This window comes from Eucyclogobius newberryi, unplaced genomic scaffold, assembly GCF_026437365.1.
Source record: "Eucyclogobius newberryi isolate DKJ021-1_F unplaced genomic scaffold, fEucNew1.0.hap1 SCAF_13, whole genome shotgun sequence".
NCBI classification, from domain to species: domain Eukaryota; kingdom Metazoa; phylum Chordata; class Actinopteri; order Gobiiformes; family Gobiidae; genus Eucyclogobius; species Eucyclogobius newberryi.
In genome coordinates this window covers 21,351,803-21,370,720 of record NW_027315757.1, presented here as the reverse complement: position 1 = coordinate 21,370,720, position 18,918 = coordinate 21,351,803, and the positions used below count along the sequence as shown (strand labels likewise).

Here is an 18,918-nt window from a genome sequence, read left to right as displayed (position 1 = left end):
GGTGCCAGAGTCAGGACTAAACATGGACCAGCCTCCTGCTGGTGCCAGAGTCAGGACTAAACATGGACCGGCCTCCTGCTGGTGCCAGAGTCAGGACTAAACATGGACCGGCCTCCTGCTGGTGCCAGAGTCAGGACTAAACATGGACCGGCCTCCTGCTGGTGCCAGAGTCAGGACTAAACATGGACCGGCCTCCTGCTGGTGCCAGAGTCAGGACTAAACTTGGCCTACCTCTAAAAACAGTTTTGTTTAGCTGCGCATATGACTGAAATGATTTTCTTTGCACTCTCTCTTTTATGTCTTAAACTGTGATTTCTGTCATTTCCTTGTGATTTTAATGCATATTCTTCCTGTTGTGTGAAGCACTTTGAATTGCCTTGTATATGACATGTGCTCTACAAATACACTTAGGATGGTAAAATTTGAACTGTAATATAATTGTAATCCTGAACATTGCAATTAAACCTTGTGAACGCCCTTTACATGGACAGATCCTCGGTGCTGTAATCCTTTGTAAATCGCCCTTGGACACAGCTGAGTGACTAAACTCTGCTGCCCACGTCAAAGTGCTCATGTCCCCCACAGTGACAGTCCTCCCTGAGACTCCCTCAGCTCCAGCTCCCACAGCGACGTCCTCACAAACAATGAGACGAGTAACGATGAGCGGAATATAGTTTATAGTCTATAACACAGTGGCAAACGGTGGTAAAGCAGTCGCCGTATCTGGGCAGTAATTGTAGATAGTATGGTTGAATTTTGAAGTAAAAAAAAATAAAAAATACTAAAATACAAAAATAACTGATTAAAACTTTGAAATAAGGGTACAAGGTGATATTTCTGCGCGTTTGTGAATAATTTAACCTTAACTTAGCATTTGTCTGATTATTAAACCTCAAATAATACATTTAAAGGCATGTTTAACCCATTTTACGCTTAAACCTACTTATTATCTGCACGATCTGACCATGTGTCTGTACCAGGAGTGCACCAGCCTGACCACGAGATACACATACTTATACAGAAAACCATTGGCAAACGGTGTATTTATCTGTATGGAAAGGCACATTAAAATCACAATTCACTCTCGACTCTCAAGACAACTCGCTGCACGCCTTCAGTTTTCCTTTAAAATTCCCCCAAAACAAATTGTCAACTAATAATTCTCACATTTTGCGCGGTACATTAACCTCATTCACAGACACATTTTGGCCTCATTGCAATAAAACAAGCAAAAACCCTTCAAATATTTGCCAACGGAGTCATAAAAAGTACATTTACGACAGTCGTTTTCCTCAAAGCGCAGACAGAATCCTCCTCTACACCGCCTTGTTCAGTCACGATGCGTTTATGAGTCACTCCTTCTTCCAATGTGCTAAAAGCGGCTCGACGCCTTTGTACGCATCAGAGACCCGACATGAGCCACTATCGGCAATCGAGCCAACCGTGACCCGCTTTGTACGGAGAATTAACGACGTTATTAAGCTTGGGAAGACGAGATTCAAATGCGTCTTTGTCGTCTCTGAAATATTCATTCACGAGTCGACGGCGATGGGCCTCGGACAGGGTTTACTTTGGACAGTGAAAGTCAAGTTAAAGGTGCAATACACGGTGTAACTTTTCTGGCGGAGGGTTAGACACTAGGGCAAGTTACAAGTCAGATTTGCCACTCTAACTCCCTAAAATGTCGCGCATGTTAGAGATGTTGCGATGGCAAATTTTAGCGTTACGATTACTGTGTGAAAATTGAACAATTATTCATGATTATTGAGACTAAAAAACTGTGAAATATTAAGTTTTTGTTCATTCCCGTTAGTACTACCTAATACGTATCCCAATACAGGGAACTTGGAACGATACACGTCTTAATTCATAGCTATCTCTTAAAACTGGTGTTAATAGTTTACTAAAATTATGTTTTCATTAAGTAGAATAACAAAATGAATTAGAATTTCATGTTCACACTGTCAATATCAGAATACAATGAACTATGTCCTATGATTAAGTCACATTTTCAGCTCCTCAGATTCGGCCTTGATGCAGCAGTTTGTAGGTTCAGCAGTGTAGAACTCTGCAATTTCTAATGACTTTATGTTGTTTAAAAGTATCAGGATACGCCAAGAAGCCAAGAAGTTCATCACGCTATAGCACGATATCGATATATTGAGCACAGCCCTATTTATAACATGTAACTGTTCAAGTTTGTGAGCGGCTTTACCAAACTGAAGTCTCGGTGTAAGAACAAGTCCAAACTACTCAGCATTTATGACAGTTGACGTGAGCTTCCTTTTCAATGCCGTACCAAAAGCAAATCCCTCAGAATAGTTTGTGGTACAGCTTCTGAGTGTTCAAATGTTGCTTATTTGTGATGACGCTTTATGTGAGAAGCCACAAATCCATATCTGACCAATGCAACACTATCTTTATGATGAGAAATGCAACAGATCCTGAGATAAAAATGATCAGATGTTACTGCGCTAAACATCTTAGTACAATTCATTTATTTTAATACCATCATTTTAAAACAAATTAATTCAAAAAACACTTTGAACAATGTCCACAGACGCCTTGTATTTTTCACTTTCAGTAGCTTACAGTTCATTCATAGCAGCGAGCATTGTTAAAACATCAATTTCCTCATAACAAAATGCCAAGTCTGTTGTTCGACCATAAAAAACCTAATCTAATCTAAATTTTTCATTTACTCAAATTGAATGTTTCTTCTTCAGTGATTCCCAATTCTTTTTTGTCTAAAGTAAACTTTCGACTCGAGTGCCACTAATTTGACTTAAGGTGATTCTTTATTAGCTATAAATCTGTTTATTACCGTCCATTATCAGTGATTAATATTACATTTCTTGTTTTACTGATTTTGGAAAGTCCAGAATGTTATAGCCGCCTGTCTTTTCATACAGATTGACATCAGTCTGGTCACGGTGTTTACCTCTGCCACTTAAGGTGGGCGTGACCGACAGGTGGATTAGCCAATCAGGGACACGCATTGATTCACAACTAACATGGCCGCTTTAATACGAGCAAAAAAGAAACAGCGGGGTCTGAAAAACATCCACAAATTTCTGCCGAATCGACGAGCGAAGCGCAAAACGTCGTTAATCCGAGAGGTGATCAGTTGTTCTGATTGCACGGTACAGATTGAGTTTGGCTCTCTCTTCGTAAAGCATCGCAGTAGTGTGTATTCTGCATCCCGGGCAACTGCAAATACTCCCGACGTTTTATATATTCATGCAATTTCCTCTTTCTTTTAGGAATCTCGCTCAGTACCTGCAGTTCCCGTAAGAGCCCTTGCACCTCTGGTTGGGAAACACTGCTTTACGCCTGATCTCCTCGCTCTCTCCTCCCACATCCTTCATTCATTCACATTATTAACAGCAGCAGCAGTAGTGACGGACAAAAAACAAGCTCCAACTGCTTATAATTTGCCTCTCGTATTTGGATTCCTGTAGCGTCGTCTCCTCTCTGTCCTCTTGGGGTCTTTTTTCTCTCCTTTTTGGACTTTTATCTCTCCCTCTCCGCTCTTTCTGCGTCTTCTTCTTCTCCATTTTCACCATCGCCCCATCCCTCCTCGTCCGTTTTCTTTTCCCCCTCTTTTTCGTTTTGTGCTCTGAAAACGTCTCGTAATGAGGCGTGACAGACCGCAAGCCTGTTGCCGTGGCGATGGGGGTCAAAAGAAAGTAGTTCCCCCCACACACAAATAAACAACTTCTGCGCGTGCACGAACGAGGGAAGAGGCGGTTTGTGGGTGGAAGAAGCGCCGCGGTCATTTAGATGAATCGATAGTAGCGATGACTCCGGGGACGTCGTAATATCAGACGTTTGTGTTTGATTTAAACAACACAATTTAACGATTATTCACCATTACTCAGGACATGGCCAAACAGTGAAAGACTTAATTATTTTTCTCTAATTCCTATTATGTTAAATTATTATTCCTGAAGTTTGTGAACAGCTTCAAGAAAACATAGTGTTAATTTGACAAAAACAGCCTGGTAAAAAAGCAATTTACATTTACATTACATTAGATTGTAGTGAAAAGAGTTAATTGCAACATGTATTTTAAGATCAAGTTATCACAATTCTTGATAAACCATATCATTTTGATATCTTAGCTCCCAATAATAAGCTTAAGAATTAAAAATAATAACAATTTTAGAAGCAAAAGTAACTTCAAACAAGCTAAACTAATTGTTCAGTGCTTCTTTATCTGGCTGTTTATGTCACAATAACTTTACTTTATCCTTCAGAGAGTTGATTTCATGAAGCTGGTCACACATGAGACAAGAGCATGGTTTTTCAACCTTTATTTATCTATGTTTTTTCATTTGTTTGATGAACCAGACGCATTGTTTCACGTGTTAAAACAAAAATGTTCATATGCAACACAAGGGCAGCTCAATACAAACAAAATAACACACTTTAGTACATTATTAACATTACATTAGCATTATAGCATAAACGTATGTTTGTTTGGCTTTATTTTTTGGACATGCCTGGGGCGAACCTGGCAACACTGGCTGAAAATGAAGATATAAGTGGAATTATTAATTGATTACATAGTGTGAATTAAAGAAAATTAAGGATTTCACTGTTGTTTGGTCGAGTTTGGTAAAATGTCAAACCCATTTTGATACCAACGAAGAGGCTTGGTACAATTTAAACCACCATAACTCTAAATATACCCTATATTCCGAACTTTTTTCATAGTTTTGGCCGGGATGCGACTTAAATATACTTGATACTTATACTCCAGAGCGACTTATACACGTTTTTTTCTTCTCTATTATGCATTTTTTGGCTGATGCGACTTATACTCCGGTGCGACTTATAGTCCTTACAGTACTCATTTTTTATACAAAACTAAATCATTCAACTCACAATAATAGTACTTTCTTTAAAATTTCTGATATAGAACAAGACTTTTCTAAACCTATTCAGGACAGGCCCAATTTTGTCCCATTTATGTGATTTTTGTTGTCGATCAAATACGTTTGATTAGTTTTAGTATAAATTATGATCAATCAACTACAAAGGATTCATATTTTTTAAAAGCCCTGAATTATGTTTCGACATTAAAGCTGGCAAATATCATATAACTAAACAGACCTAGACATTAAAGCATTTATCACTTACTGTATGTATATTCCTAAAGTACAGTGATGAAATAAAGTCACCGTCCTCAGTCACTGTCGCTCACTGTTGGTCGGTTTGAGGCGAACATAAACCATGTAGAAAAACACCATCTGTGCCACAATCCCCCTCAACCAGTGACGAATGCCCCCCACACATGACGACTGCCCCCCACCCACCCCAGCGGCCCACCAAGGACTGCTCCCATTCACTCCACTGTGACATCTGACATGAAGAGGCCGATATGCAAACACACGAGTTCATCCAAAAGCAGCAGCGATTCAAGTTAAAATATCTCACTTTACGAGGCTCGTCTTATTAAAGCTGCTCTCGTGACCCACTTTGTACGGATATTTTTAACTTTTACCTCAAAATATCTTCGCTCTGGTTGTTTCTGCAGTAGTAGCAGTAGCAGTGTTTAGTTGCGCTTACACCTGCGATGGACAGTATTTATATTTATATTTATATTTGTCGATCCGTCAGGCCGATCCAAGTCATCATAAACTACATTAAAACATAGTTAAATCAAGAAAATATGCAAACTAGATCCAAACAAGCTCTAAATCAAAACTATAGTATATACAGTATAAATATTTTAATTGTCATACTTCATTTTGTATTTTATTCAAAGTTTATTTTAATATGCTGGTTAAATGGCAAGATTTAAGTCAATTTTAAAAAGTTTTCTTGATTTAATCTACATTTTTTAATTAGTTTGATGTTAAAATAAATAAAAGGTTTTCTTATTTATGAAAAATTAACTTGATAACCTGAACAATCCAATGCTAAAAAAGAAGACTGCAACCAGATTAAAACAGCATTCAAGCCAGAACAATACCAAATAAGGACGATAAAAAATATCCTTCAGCCATAAAGTCACTTCGAAATATGAAAAAAGACTAAAAATGGAGCAAACCAGGGTTTAAATATGTCAAATGTTGGCTTTCCATCATGTTTTATTGAAGGAATGAGATTAAAGACATGAACCGCTAAAAACTGCACATGTTTTGGAGTTTACCTGGCTCTGATTCTCCGACTGCGCTTTAAGACGAAGGTTCTCTGGAGTGTCGGCCACCACGGTGAATTTTGTGCTGGGGTAGTGTCTGCAACATAAACACGCAGAAGGAAAAACAATCATTAACCAACAAAAACGGGCACGTAAATCTAGCTTTTCAACACAACAAAAAAAACAAGCCACGAGTGCAAGTCTGCGGCCCCACACGAGGTGCAGTGGGTTACGTGAGGTGGTCCCGGGGTTGAGTTAGGAGCCCCCTGTGGACAAAAGGGGGTTTTGTCAGTAGCACACTCTGCGTTGTCAGTGCAAGCCGAGGTACTTTCACACACGGGGAGGAGGCGCAGGCTGTGAATGAGGTTAGGACACACAGATGGAGACGTGTGGAAGTGGAGGGGGGGGGGGGAAGGGTTGGCAAGCTTTCGGGATCGGGGTAACGCTACTATAAAAAGAAAATGTAAGGGATGGACACAGGCAAGGTTGAATATTACTGTGATTTTGGTAATTTAATGACTTAATGTACAGGACTAATGTTGCGTCTAGACCAGGGGTCCCCAACCACCAGGCCGGGGCACAAAACCGGGCCGCGGGCCATCTGCTATCGGGCCCCAGAGGCAAATGTATTTTTAATTTTTTAGTCTGTTGCTAAGTCCCAATATTATATGTGTTTTAATCATGAAAATATAGAGCCAATTAATCTAATGAACAGCAAACATAAGTATTAAGGTATTTTAAAAGTTAGCGTTTGTACACATTTTACAGTGTTGTTACTGGTTCTGCCCTGTTCAACCGGTCCCTGAAAAGAAATCTTGTGATCGTACCTGTCCACTTGAGGAAAAAGGTAGGGGACCACTGGTCTAGACTACATCGGGTTATTGAACTGGCCAAACCAAGATAATGCAGGTCTAAAAGGCTAAACCGAGACTAGACAATGAGGAAAAAAACTGGCACGAAACCAAAGTCTTAACCATCTTAAAACCAGGACAGTCGCTAATTTTATCTTAAAAAGTCTCACGTTTGTAGTAATGAGTCTGTGTAATACCTCATTCACCCAGAAGTGGTTCATGGTATAGTTTAGTTCTCGTTTAGTTCTGGCTTTGTCTTGGGTTTAGTCTTCGCTCAGTTTTGTTGTGATGGCTCTGGTTTAGAGCAGGTTTAGTTTTGGCACCAGTTTGTGTCTAGTTTTGTCCTGGTTTAGCCCTGGCACGAGTCCATGTTCAGATCAGGGTTTATTCCTCGTTTAGTCCTAAATTTAAGTGTGAACGCACCTTATAACATGGACGTAACGTGGATCGAACTAGGACTAAACTAAACTAGACACAAACTGGTGCAGAAAACTAAATCTTAACCCGTTTCAAACCAGAACGAACAAAGACTTGACAAACCAGAACTAAACAAGAACTAAACTTTGCCAGAACTGGGTCTTGTAGGTCTAAATAAATGAATTAAAAAATATTAAAATAAAACAAAATAAACAATAAATCAAATAAAATAATAAATAAAAAAATTTAATTTCAAAATTTCAATGAAAATGATAATAATAATAATGTCTATCTAGAAGTGTTCAGTCAGCACATTTCAGCCTTTATTTGGTCAAAAAACTTAATCGAAGCCTTTGTATTTGTTTGTATTTGTTGTGCCTGCATTGCATTGATGAATATAAATACTCCAGAATGTATGTTTGATGCAGCTTTGTTCACCACATGCAGACAAACACACAGGCGGCCCTGCAGAGGAGCGAGCGAGAGAGAAAGACAGGAAGTCCACACAGCGGCACACAAGTCACACAGACAGTAGGAGAATGAAGTCATGGGCCACGCCTCTGATTCTCAATGAACTGTGGGAAATCTCTGGGCAGCCCGCTCGGACCGCCTCCTGCTTGAGGAAAAGACTGTCCTGCAACAAATCACAACATACAGTGGTGGCCAACATTATTACAACACTGCACTTGTACATATTAAAGGTGCACTGTGTAACCTTTGATGTCAGCGGTGTGTTTCTCGCCGTGTCTCCATACAGGTGTTATGGCTCTGTCTGGAATATTCCACAATATGGCAATAAACTTTAGAAATAAGTTTGCTGCTGAATATTTTAGGCATGAAAAGTTACACAGTATGTGTTTAATTCATCTATTTATTTAATTAATTTATTTTATTTTGTATAATTATTTATTTTATTTTTATTATTATCATTATTAAATGTATTCAATCTATTTTATTTATTTCATATATTTTATTTATTTAATCTATTTTATTTATTTAATCTATTTAATCCATTTTATTTATTTATTTATGTTTTTATCTTAACATATTTACTCCGTACGCTTTTAAGATCATTTCTGTTGAGTTGACGATTCAAAATTGGCAAAATTTAAACTAATGGACAACAGTTATTATTAGAGTCAATGTATTAGGATTCCGAGCAAAGATTGTGCAAATAAAAAGCACAAAAGGGCTAAAAAACAAAAAACCTGTCAATGTCAAGGAAGTATTGTCAACATTAAAACATATGATCTACAAAGCCATTATTATGACACAGAAAGCTCACGATTTGCAAAAGTATTGCATAAAACATGACAAAAACTGCTGACATATCACATTCAACTCTTTTTTTTAAAACATTCAAGCATCAACTTTAGTCTATTTTTTATTCTTAAACCACTTATTTTCAGCTTTTTAAATAGTTTTTGTAGACTATTTACTTGATATTCAAATTTACCATGCTGCATTTCCCAAACAGCAATTGCGATTTTTTTTTATATACATCTCCCTAAACTGTAATCTTGAACACAAAATAGTAGTACTTTCATTAATATTACCATGTGGTCTAATACTAGTTATGATCATGAACATTCTAAAACTATTCAGGAAAGTACTTGCTCAAATAGTATAAGTCGCAACAGCCAAAAAATGAAAAAAAAAAAACATATTTATGTCGCACTGGAGTATGAAATGTGGTTGCAAGTGTGAAAATAACAAATAATATCACATATAAGTCGCTCCGGAGTATAAGTATATAAGTATAAATAGAAGTATAAGTCGCACCCCGGCCAAAACTATGAAAAAAGGTGCGACTTATAGAAAATACGGTAGGTACCTAGTCGAGTATTGATTAGTATCCAACGGTCAATACTTCCGTAGATCCTAATTGTTTGCAAATGTGCACACAAAATGAGCTGGACGCCCGCCTTAAATATTCACGTTAAAGGGTCAGCGAGCAGAAGAAGCAGCGCGCTCGACTGCACCGGCCCCGTCCCGCAATCGCTCCATCGATCCGACTAACCCGGGGTCAATGGGGCGAAATTAAGAGCCGTCGATGGTTTAATTCACTCCGGACTCAATGCGCCGCTCGGATCCGCGGCCGCTTGTCGTTTGGAAGATCCCGCCCCCCGCCCCGCCCCCCCCTTTCATACGGACAGTAGGTTGCCTGGGGACAGGGGAGGGGTGACCTCAAAAATGCAGCCTCTGGGAAGAACCTAACAAACCACAGTCTTGACAACAAGGGATTAGGAATCACAATGAAGAACTTAAATATTTATCGTTAATATGGCTGCGTGGGTGGCACAGTGGTCGATTTGTGTGTTAATTTTGCGTGCATGACTCTTATCTAGGTGACGAGGAATGAAACCACAATCAAAAAAAGGAGCAGACATGAATAGCAGTGGTAACGTTTATCAAATAAAGGATAATATTGCAGAAAATGTAGTATAACGCTCAAAAAAGGCTGCAAAAAAGAGCTGAGAAAGATTTTACGAGTAATCTTCCAAATAAGCATAAAAAAAGGAGAGATTCCTGGACTTTTGCGGTTAAATTTACAGCCCACGCACGGCCAGGATGATACTTGAAACTCACTCTGCGTTTATAAGCAAGTTTTAAAACATTTTGGATGGATTGCAAAAGTAAAAAAGAAATAAAATGTGAATATTGTCATTGATAATCATTCAAGCCAAAGTCTGCCGCAATAAAACTCTAATCTAATGATGTAAAATAGCACAATCTTGCACTGTATCATTCAATATCACTATATATATCCCTTATCTTTTATTTACTGAACGGAGACTTCTGACTCGCGCTGCAGTGGAAATAATGAGGTATTTGAGAGGGAATTGCGGCAGTGAAAGGGCTTTACCTGGCTCAGACTGCTGCGCCCAAAACCAGTAATCACCCAAATCCAGGCCTGCTGCGGCTAAAGAGCCGTCTATGTGCCGTACTGTGGCTTTAATATAGTGAACCCCTGACTGTTATTAAGGCTCTTCACCGTTTAGGACCCAACAAACGGTGAGTGAGTTTTTTTATGCTTCCGTTTAGGGCCCAACCGAAACCCTGTTCATGTTACGTTCAAGTCCCTTTTAACACATTTCCTCCAGATTGTCGTTTCATATTGCAGATGTGTCAAATGTGATCGTTTCTGTCCCCACAAAGCTATTTTTCATTGCTTGTGGGAATCAAACGCAATGCTTAGTCCTTCGATGACAGCTTTTTGATAAAGTTTTGTATTGAAATGGTCAAGAGGATCGTTGCTTTTATGGCCATAGGCAAAGGGTCTACAGTAAACACTCAATGATCATTATTATTGACCAGGTTTTGACCTCGCGTAATGTGGTGATGGGCTGGTGCCCCCGAAACAACTCGATAATTCATAATATGCCATTTGTAAGGGCTAATGCTAATGGCAATGCTAATGATTCATTCCAATTGTTAATGCTGATGGATAATTCTCACAGCTAATGCTAATGACTGATGCCAATAGCTAATTCTAACTGCAAATGCTAATAGTTAGTGTTAATGGCTAATGCTAATGGCTAATGCTACAGGCTAATGCTAACGGCTGAGGCTAACGGCTGATGCTAACTGATATTGCTAACAGCTAATGCTAATGGATAATACTAACAGCTACTGAGAAAAATGTCTCTAGAACACCATCCTTTTCCTGGACTGACTTGAAGGCGAGTTAGCGTAGCGTTAGCGAGTCCTTTCCTTGGCATTGAAATAGAGTTCAACATTTTGGACAATAACCCAGACACGGGGAGAAACGTGCAAACTCCGCACAGAAGGTTCGGCCGGCCCGGGAGTTGAACCTGGAGCCTTCTTGCTGTGAGGAGAGCCCGGACTTGCCCTCACAGTCATCTAACACTTCATATTCATGACGTCTTTCAGCAGTGAAGTTGTGTGAGGTGCCTGTAAACTCTCAAGGCCATTAACCTGATAATATCCGGCAGCATTACAGTCCTGCGCGTTTTTATTAGTTTAGAAGTTCCTCGATTTTTGTTGGGAAAGAAACAACATCCATCCATCACTGTAGGGCGTGTCGGTTTGTGGTTTTCCATTTTGGGAGCATCTCTGAAGTTTGACACGCCTCTTTTTCTCAGGCAATGTTCAACAGCGAGCAGCCTCCTCTCAACCAGCCCCTCTCAACCAGCCCCTCTCAACCAGCCCCTCTCAACCAGCCCCTCTCAACCAGCCCCTCTCAACCAGCCCTTCTCAACCAGCCCTTCTCAACCAGCCCCTCTCAACCAGCCCCTCTCAACCAGCCCCTCTCAACCAGCCCTTCTCAACCAGCATCTTAGTCCTTCTCAACCTTTTGCAGTCACAATGCACGTAAGTAATAACAATATGCCCTTTTAAATGGGGAGAACTCAGTGGGATCTTGCGCCGTCGTGTCTAAATGCATTTTTAGCTTGTGTTTCTTGCGGAGAATGAGTCACGAAAACGCTCGTCTCTATTTGACAAAGCGGCGCAACAAGGTGATGATTCAAAGGTGATGATTCAGGCGGGGAAACATGCAGCACATGTGTGGAAAGAAAAAAAAAAGAGATCAAACTGAAAAGAGGGGAACGGCAGAGCGCTCGCCTCACGACAGGACGGTGCGTGCTGGGTTCAATTCCTGGGCTTTTTCTGCGTGGAATTTGCACGTTCTCACCGCGTCTGTGATGGTTTCCCCTGCATTGACTCACTGTGGCACATTAGTTCAGGCCTAATGCTCTTTCTGATGTACGGATGATACATACATGATTTCAAGGCCCATCTCCAGATCTCGAGCTAGGTTTGTTCGGCTTAGATTGAATAAATTGGAATAAAATGGAATTTTAAATAAAATAAATAAAATAAATATAGATGGTGCAAGAAAGGCATTTAGAGGTGGGAAGATGATCAAAATAAGATAAGATAAGATATTCCTTTATTGTCCCACATGGGGAAATTTCATTGGTGCAACGCAGGTAGATACAGAGGTAGATACAGAAGAACAGAACAGATCACTTATAGGAAGTCTGAAAAACACTTTCAGTAGAAGATCTCCTATAAATAAATAAAAACTCCCATAGACAAATGAATAAATAAATACATAAATACCATTGCATGTGATCACGACAGTAATTGCACGTGAATATGTGTCACGACAGCACATAGATTGCACATGAATTTCATAGTAATTGCACATGAATTGCACATGAATTCCAACAGCAATTGCACATATGACAGAATTGCACATGGTTAGGTCAGTATTGCGAGTGTTCAGTACAAACAGTTTTTGTTATAAAGTCTGACAGCAGCAGGAAGGAAAGACCTACGGAACCTTTCCTTCACACATCGAGGGTGGATCAGTCTCTCACTGAAGCTGCTCTCCAGAGCGGAGAGAGTGTCCTGCAGGGGGTGACACTCATGGTCCAGCATAGATGTGAATCTAGCCAGGACCCTCCTGTCCCCCACCTCCTGCACCGAGTCCAGAGCACAGCCCAGGACGGAGCTGGACTTCTTGATGACTCTGTCCAGCTTCCTCCTCTCCCTCTCTGTGATGTTGCTGCTCCAGCAGGCCACACCGTACAGGAGGGCTGATGCCACCACAGAGTCGTAGAAGGTCTTCAGGAGTGGCCCTGTCACTCCAAAAGACCTGAGTCTCCTCAGGAGGTAGAGCCGACTCTGGCTCTTCCTGTACAGTGCGTCTGTGTTATGAGTCCAGTCCAGTTTGTGGTTCAGATGAACACCCAGGTACTTGTATGAGTCCACTCTCTCAATGTCCCGTCCCTGGATGTTCACTGGTGAGGGGGCAGTGGGGTGGCGTCTGCGGAAATCCACCACCATCTCCTTGGTCTTCCCCGCGTTGATGAGGAGGTGGTTCCGCTGACACCAGTCCACAAAGTCCTGCGCCAGTCCTCTGTACTCCGCGTCATCGTCGTCCGTGATGAGTCCAATGATGGCAGAGTCGTCAGAGAACTTCTGCAGGACACAGCTGTCCGTGTCATGTCTGAAGTCTGCAGTGTAAAGGGTGAAGAGAAAGGGCGCGAGGACAGTGCCCTGGGGCGCCCCCACACTGCAGGTCCGAGTGTCAGACACACAGTTCCGGGCTCTCACAAACTGGGGTCGGTCTGTGAGGTAGTCCAGGATCCACTCTGCCAGGTCATACTCCACACCAGCCGTCTCCAGCTTGTCCCTCAGGAGCAGGAGGAGCTGCCAGGCTTTTCCAGGTGAGAGAGAGAGAGAGCGGTGCAGCAGGGAGATGACGGCGTCCTCCACTCCGATGCCAGGCCGATATGCAAACTGCAGCGGGTCCATGGCTGAGCTCACGGTGGAGCGGAGGTGGTCCAGGACCAGCCGCTCCAGTGTCTTCATCAGGTGGGACATGAGAGCCACTGGCCTGAAGCTGTTGAGGTCTTTGGGGCGCGGTGTCTTAGGCACAGGTACCAGACAGGAGGTCTTCCAGACCTGTGGTACCACCCTCAGCTTCAGGCTCATGTTGAAGACATGCTCCATAACTCCACACAGTTCATCTGCACAGGACTTAAGGAGCCTGGGGCTGATGCCATCAGGTCCTGCTGCCTTCCTCACTTTAATCCTCTTCAGCTCACTCCTCACCTGTGCTGCTGTGACAGTCAGTGGTTGGCAGGGGGACCGTGTGCTGGGGGATGGGTGAGTCCAGGCGAAGTGGGGAGCTGATGGTCCGGGGCAGATAAGCGAAGAGGAACAGATGCAGGGCATTGTCCAGCTGTGGAAGAGGGAGCATGCAGCTGTGCAGGGGGAGGGGCGGGTGACCGATCAAACCTCAAGAAGTGAGCATTTAAATCATTCACCCACTGTAGATCCCCCTCTGTCTGGGCAGGGGGGATTCTGAAGCCCGAGATGGTTTTCAGGCTCCTCCACACTCCCTGAATGTTCTTTAACTGCAGCTGCTCCTCCATCCTCCTCTTGTAGCCGGCCTCAGCCTGCCTGATCTTCCTCCTCAGCTCCTTCTGCACAGTCCTCAGCTCCTCCTTGTTCCCTGACCTGAAGGCTCTCTTCTTCTCCGTCAGCAGAGCCTTCAGTTCACGGTTAATCCATGGCTTGTTGTTTGGAAAACACCGCACCGTCCGGGAGGGAACAATGTTCTCAAAACAGAAGTTGATGTAGTCCGTGATGCACTCTGTGATGGTGTTGATGTCCTCCCCATGTGGGTCATAAAGCTCAGTCCAGACAGTGGTGCTGAAGCAGTCCCTCAGAGCCTTGTAGATAATATTGTGAATGTTGTTTAGAAGCAAGGCAAAATTGGAATATAGATTGTATGTTTCGTAAAGAATGCAACAAAAGAGCAAATGAGATCAGAGATTAAATGTATACAAATGTTTTTGTAAACTTTAGATTGAGAGTATAAACGGTGGTTGTACTGCACCTAGTGATACATTTGACAGACATTTCACATTTGTCTGGTAGATAAACCTCAACTAACAGAACAAACACAGACCTGTTTTAACACATTGTTGTTGGAATGACAGGATATTGTCCATCTGAATATAGTTTTCAGGATAAAAAATAAATACAAAAATAGATATGTTCATTTTTGTCAATATCGCCCAGCTCTAAATGATTAAAAATGGCCCCAAAAAGGGTGTAAAGAGATATTTCTGCCCTTTTGTGGGTAATTTCCACATTTGCCTGATACTTAAACCTCAAATACGCTACATTTAAAGACACAATTTAACACATTTCTGTCTGATTGACATAATATCATCTGATTAACTTACAGTATTTCATAGTAGAGACAGAATTGGCTGCGGTAGAGGAAGTAAACGCCAAAATCAACACTCAAACTACACTTCACTTTGCACTTCTAGGAACAATTGGCAGACGAGGAAGCAAAATAAGGTCACAGCACGATAACAGTTTTGATCTTTTCGAGCTAGGGTCCTCGTTATGCAAAACTGTGCCTAGAAGTAAAGTACGTCAAGGGCATTTTTAGCCTTCAGATGTTCCAATTGTAATAAAAATGCTCTTAAAACATGCCAATCAATGTATAGTCCACCATATGTATATCAATTCTATCGCGATAAAGCTCATCATGGTCATATGCAATGGCAATGCTCAATATTTCAGTGACAAAATAAGAATTGACAGTTTTTATGGAACAGTGTCAGCAAAATAGACTTTTATTTGTTCTTGCACCTGCACCGCTACTAAAATACATCAGGCTCACCGTCTTATTAATACTGTCAGTTATTGGAGCATTAACTTAATACAGGGATATGCGTTATTGCTTTATTGCACAATAGTGTATCCCTAGTGGCAATGTAATGGTGTCCTTCTCAATTTATATCTGCACTGCCCCGTAGCGCTGAAGCTAGTTTAAAAGAGCAAACATATCGGTTACTAGGAACAGCAGTGCAAAGCGGTACTTTTTCCTCACTGAAGAATAACATTTACAGACTTTTCTCTCTAAAACTAGAAGCTCTCAAAGTGAAGTAGACTCGATCCAGGCTTATACTAAACAAACAGACTCAGCCATAATAAACAGAGCTGAAGGAGAAGCTTCTGGTGCCGCAGGAAAAGCAGACAAAAACAAAAGGCATTTATTTTAAACATGGGGCTAGAAATAGTTCTTCGCAAACAATAAAGTTACGTTAAATGACAGGATTGTTTTGACTGTTTTGTTGTTCTGAAACGCTCTCTAAAGTTCTCTCTAAACTGTTTTAAAGGAACTAGTTAGATTTGATACTGTTTGCAGCGGCTCCCAAGTTATTCCTCACTCCAACACATCCTGACTATTTACAGCGATGGCTTTTATAAATGCGGCTCACAACCCTCAGGCGAGAGCGAAGTGTCGTCACGGTAAAGCTAACGACATGCTTACATATCCTCCTGGTTCTCTGACGGTAAAACGCTCAATAGATTAGATGCAGACGGCGCACAGCGGTCGCATTTTGACCCGAGGTGGTGCATTTTGACCCGAGGTGGTGCATTTACTGAAAATACTGGGTCAAAACAAACTGGGTAAAGTCACTTTGCTTGTTGTTTTTTGGTGCTAAATGGAGAACATTTTAGTCCTGATGTAGACTTGGTACGGTCCTGTTCAAGACCTGGTTTAGTCCTCGTCTAGTCCAGGTTTAGTCCCAGTTTGGGCACAATTTGACGTGGCGCTTGTGCAAGTGCGAAAAAACCCTAAAGCCAATTAAATCACAAATCTCAACTGCAAAAATACGTCAGCACAAAAGCGATTCTTTGTGAGCAACATTAACAATGTAACACCAGAACATATTACAAAACTGTCATAATTTTAGATTAAGACCTAACCCATCCAATCCAATCCACTTTATTTATATAGCACGATTTATACAACCAGAGGGTTCCAAAGTGCTTCACAGCAAGGTAAAAGATGTCAACATAAGACATCTCGTCATTATGTTATTAAGTTTAAATGATAATTGTGATAATTCAGCTTACAATATAATTTTAAAAATGGGTTCAAGTAATGATGAGTAATTTCAGAAGCAAAATTAAGTATTTTAGTCCAATCTATGGTACAAAAATAGACCTAAATGTAAATAAGGTATTTATCTGGCCGTCTTTATTTCGTCTTGAAGAACAGTAACATGTCAGACCACGCGAACGAAACAAGAGATTTCCCCGTTGTTCAGTCACAGACTCAATAATCATAAAAAAAATGTTAAATTGTGATTTTCTCACAATAATCATAACTCTAACATTCGATATCGTGGCGTCGCTACCCACGGCGTAGTTGTCGCTTAACACATCGCATACGTGAATTGAATGAATCGTAACTATTGTCATAACTATAATAGATGTTCATATTTTCATAACTCTAAGCAGCCTTTGCAAGTCAAAACCATGTGGTGTGCTGCTGTGGCCTCCTCTCCGCCTCCTCTGGTGTTTATACGCTTCCCATAGGCCTAAACGCGCTCTGGGAAAAAGCCTGCTCCCTCCCTCGTTTTCCCCTCTCCTGCCGGGGGCCATTAACAAAGGAAATTCCTCAAGTTCCTCTACAGTGACACCATGAAAAACAAGCACAAACTGTATGTTGCATAGCTCTCTGGGAATCTACGGGATCCCCCCACCACCAAAACAAAATGAGCGGTGAATAATAATGACTGTGAGAGCGACGAGGAGAAAAGGCAGCGGTTCAAGTTCAGGCAAGTCCTTCAGCTTTCAGCGCTGTGGGGAGGCCAAGAGTGTTGCATAAGACATCTGTTTTACATACAGCACTGTTTAAGACGCTAAAAAGTGGCTTTTCAGAGTTCTCATGTGTTATTTTATCACTTTTATGCAGCTCAGAAGAGAACCAGATACAAATGGTTAGTATAAAGTATAAAAAGTAATAATCTTTAGCATTAATATTGAAGAAATTACACAAATAGGACAAAAATGTACAAAAATGTTTTAAAGAAATTGTCTTGATTTTCAACAGAACTAGTTAATGACGACCACATGATAAAATCAAAAGAAAGTATTTTGAATAAAAAATACACCGTTAGGTTGGGAAAAAAAGAGAAAAGAATATATATTTATTATATATTATATTATTTGTATGCCTTATGTTTTCCCCACAATTCATTTTTTCAACTTCTCTTCTTCCCTCTGGTCTTGTCCCATCTTGTTTTCTTTGTTCCATTTTTTAATTAAATTTTAAAACAAAAACAAAAACAAAAAGATCATATTTTTTAATATAAATGTCTCATGATTTTGCTTCTTTTGATGTTTAGTTGATGTGATCTGGTCTTGTTGCGCTCTAGGTTTATTCTTTTTTTTTTTTTAATTGGGGAAAAAAAGAAACATTTTTATCATCACCGCGGTGTTGAAATTGGTATTGAATTCAGTTTACTTTCATCGTTTTGTAACATTAGTACCTTGACAACACAACTTAATGGTTCTCTAAATTAGATTAATTGCACTGAATCTGAACATCTACAGTAATTTGCCAGTTTGTTGTGGAAACTTAACGACGGGCGAGTCAGGAAACTACACTACACCACACAAAGACGGCGAAGATCAGAATCGTTGTCACACATCATCAGAATTAATATGTCGAACCGATGGACATTTTAAGACGCTCAGTATTAAACCCACATTAATTCAAAAGCACTCAGACGCCAGACTGTGATAAATGGATTTAGTTGTAGTGACCCTGCAGTTTATCAGCGATTTTTTTTTTACATTTCTTCATTTTTACATCTTCTGTGGACGTTAGGGACGGTATAAAATTTGAAAGTATTAGTAATTTCAATATATTATCCAGCTTCTTTTTACACTAGCAAGAGTTTTCTCCTCTACAAATGGGAAACAATGTGACGGCAGCGCCATAGTCGTTTATTCGATTGATCGGTCGATGGCGTCTCAGTCGACCAAAAGTCAAACCAGTAGACTATATTTTGTTCTGATTTTGAAAAAATGACATGGAATGACTACCGTATTTCCTGCACTATAAGGTGCACTTAAAAGCCTTTTTATTTTCTCAAAAAACGACCGCCGTGCGCCTTATAATCCAGTGCGACTAATATGTGGATG

The 18,918-nt window shown here is 40.7% G+C and overlaps 1 protein-coding gene across 1 annotated transcript in view; it reads right to left on the bottom strand.

The window, feature by feature from the left end:
• Window positions 1-18,918, bottom strand: part of LOC140358229 (LIM and SH3 domain protein 1-like) — a 48,606-nt gene that overhangs the window by 11,429 nt on the left and 18,259 nt on the right. Inside the window, exon 3 of the mRNA XM_072442941.1 lies at window positions 6,161-6,245. Coding sequence (XP_072299042.1) covers window positions 6,161-6,245 — 85 coding nt within the window. The remainder of the gene's footprint in view (window positions 1-6,160; window positions 6,246-18,918) is intronic.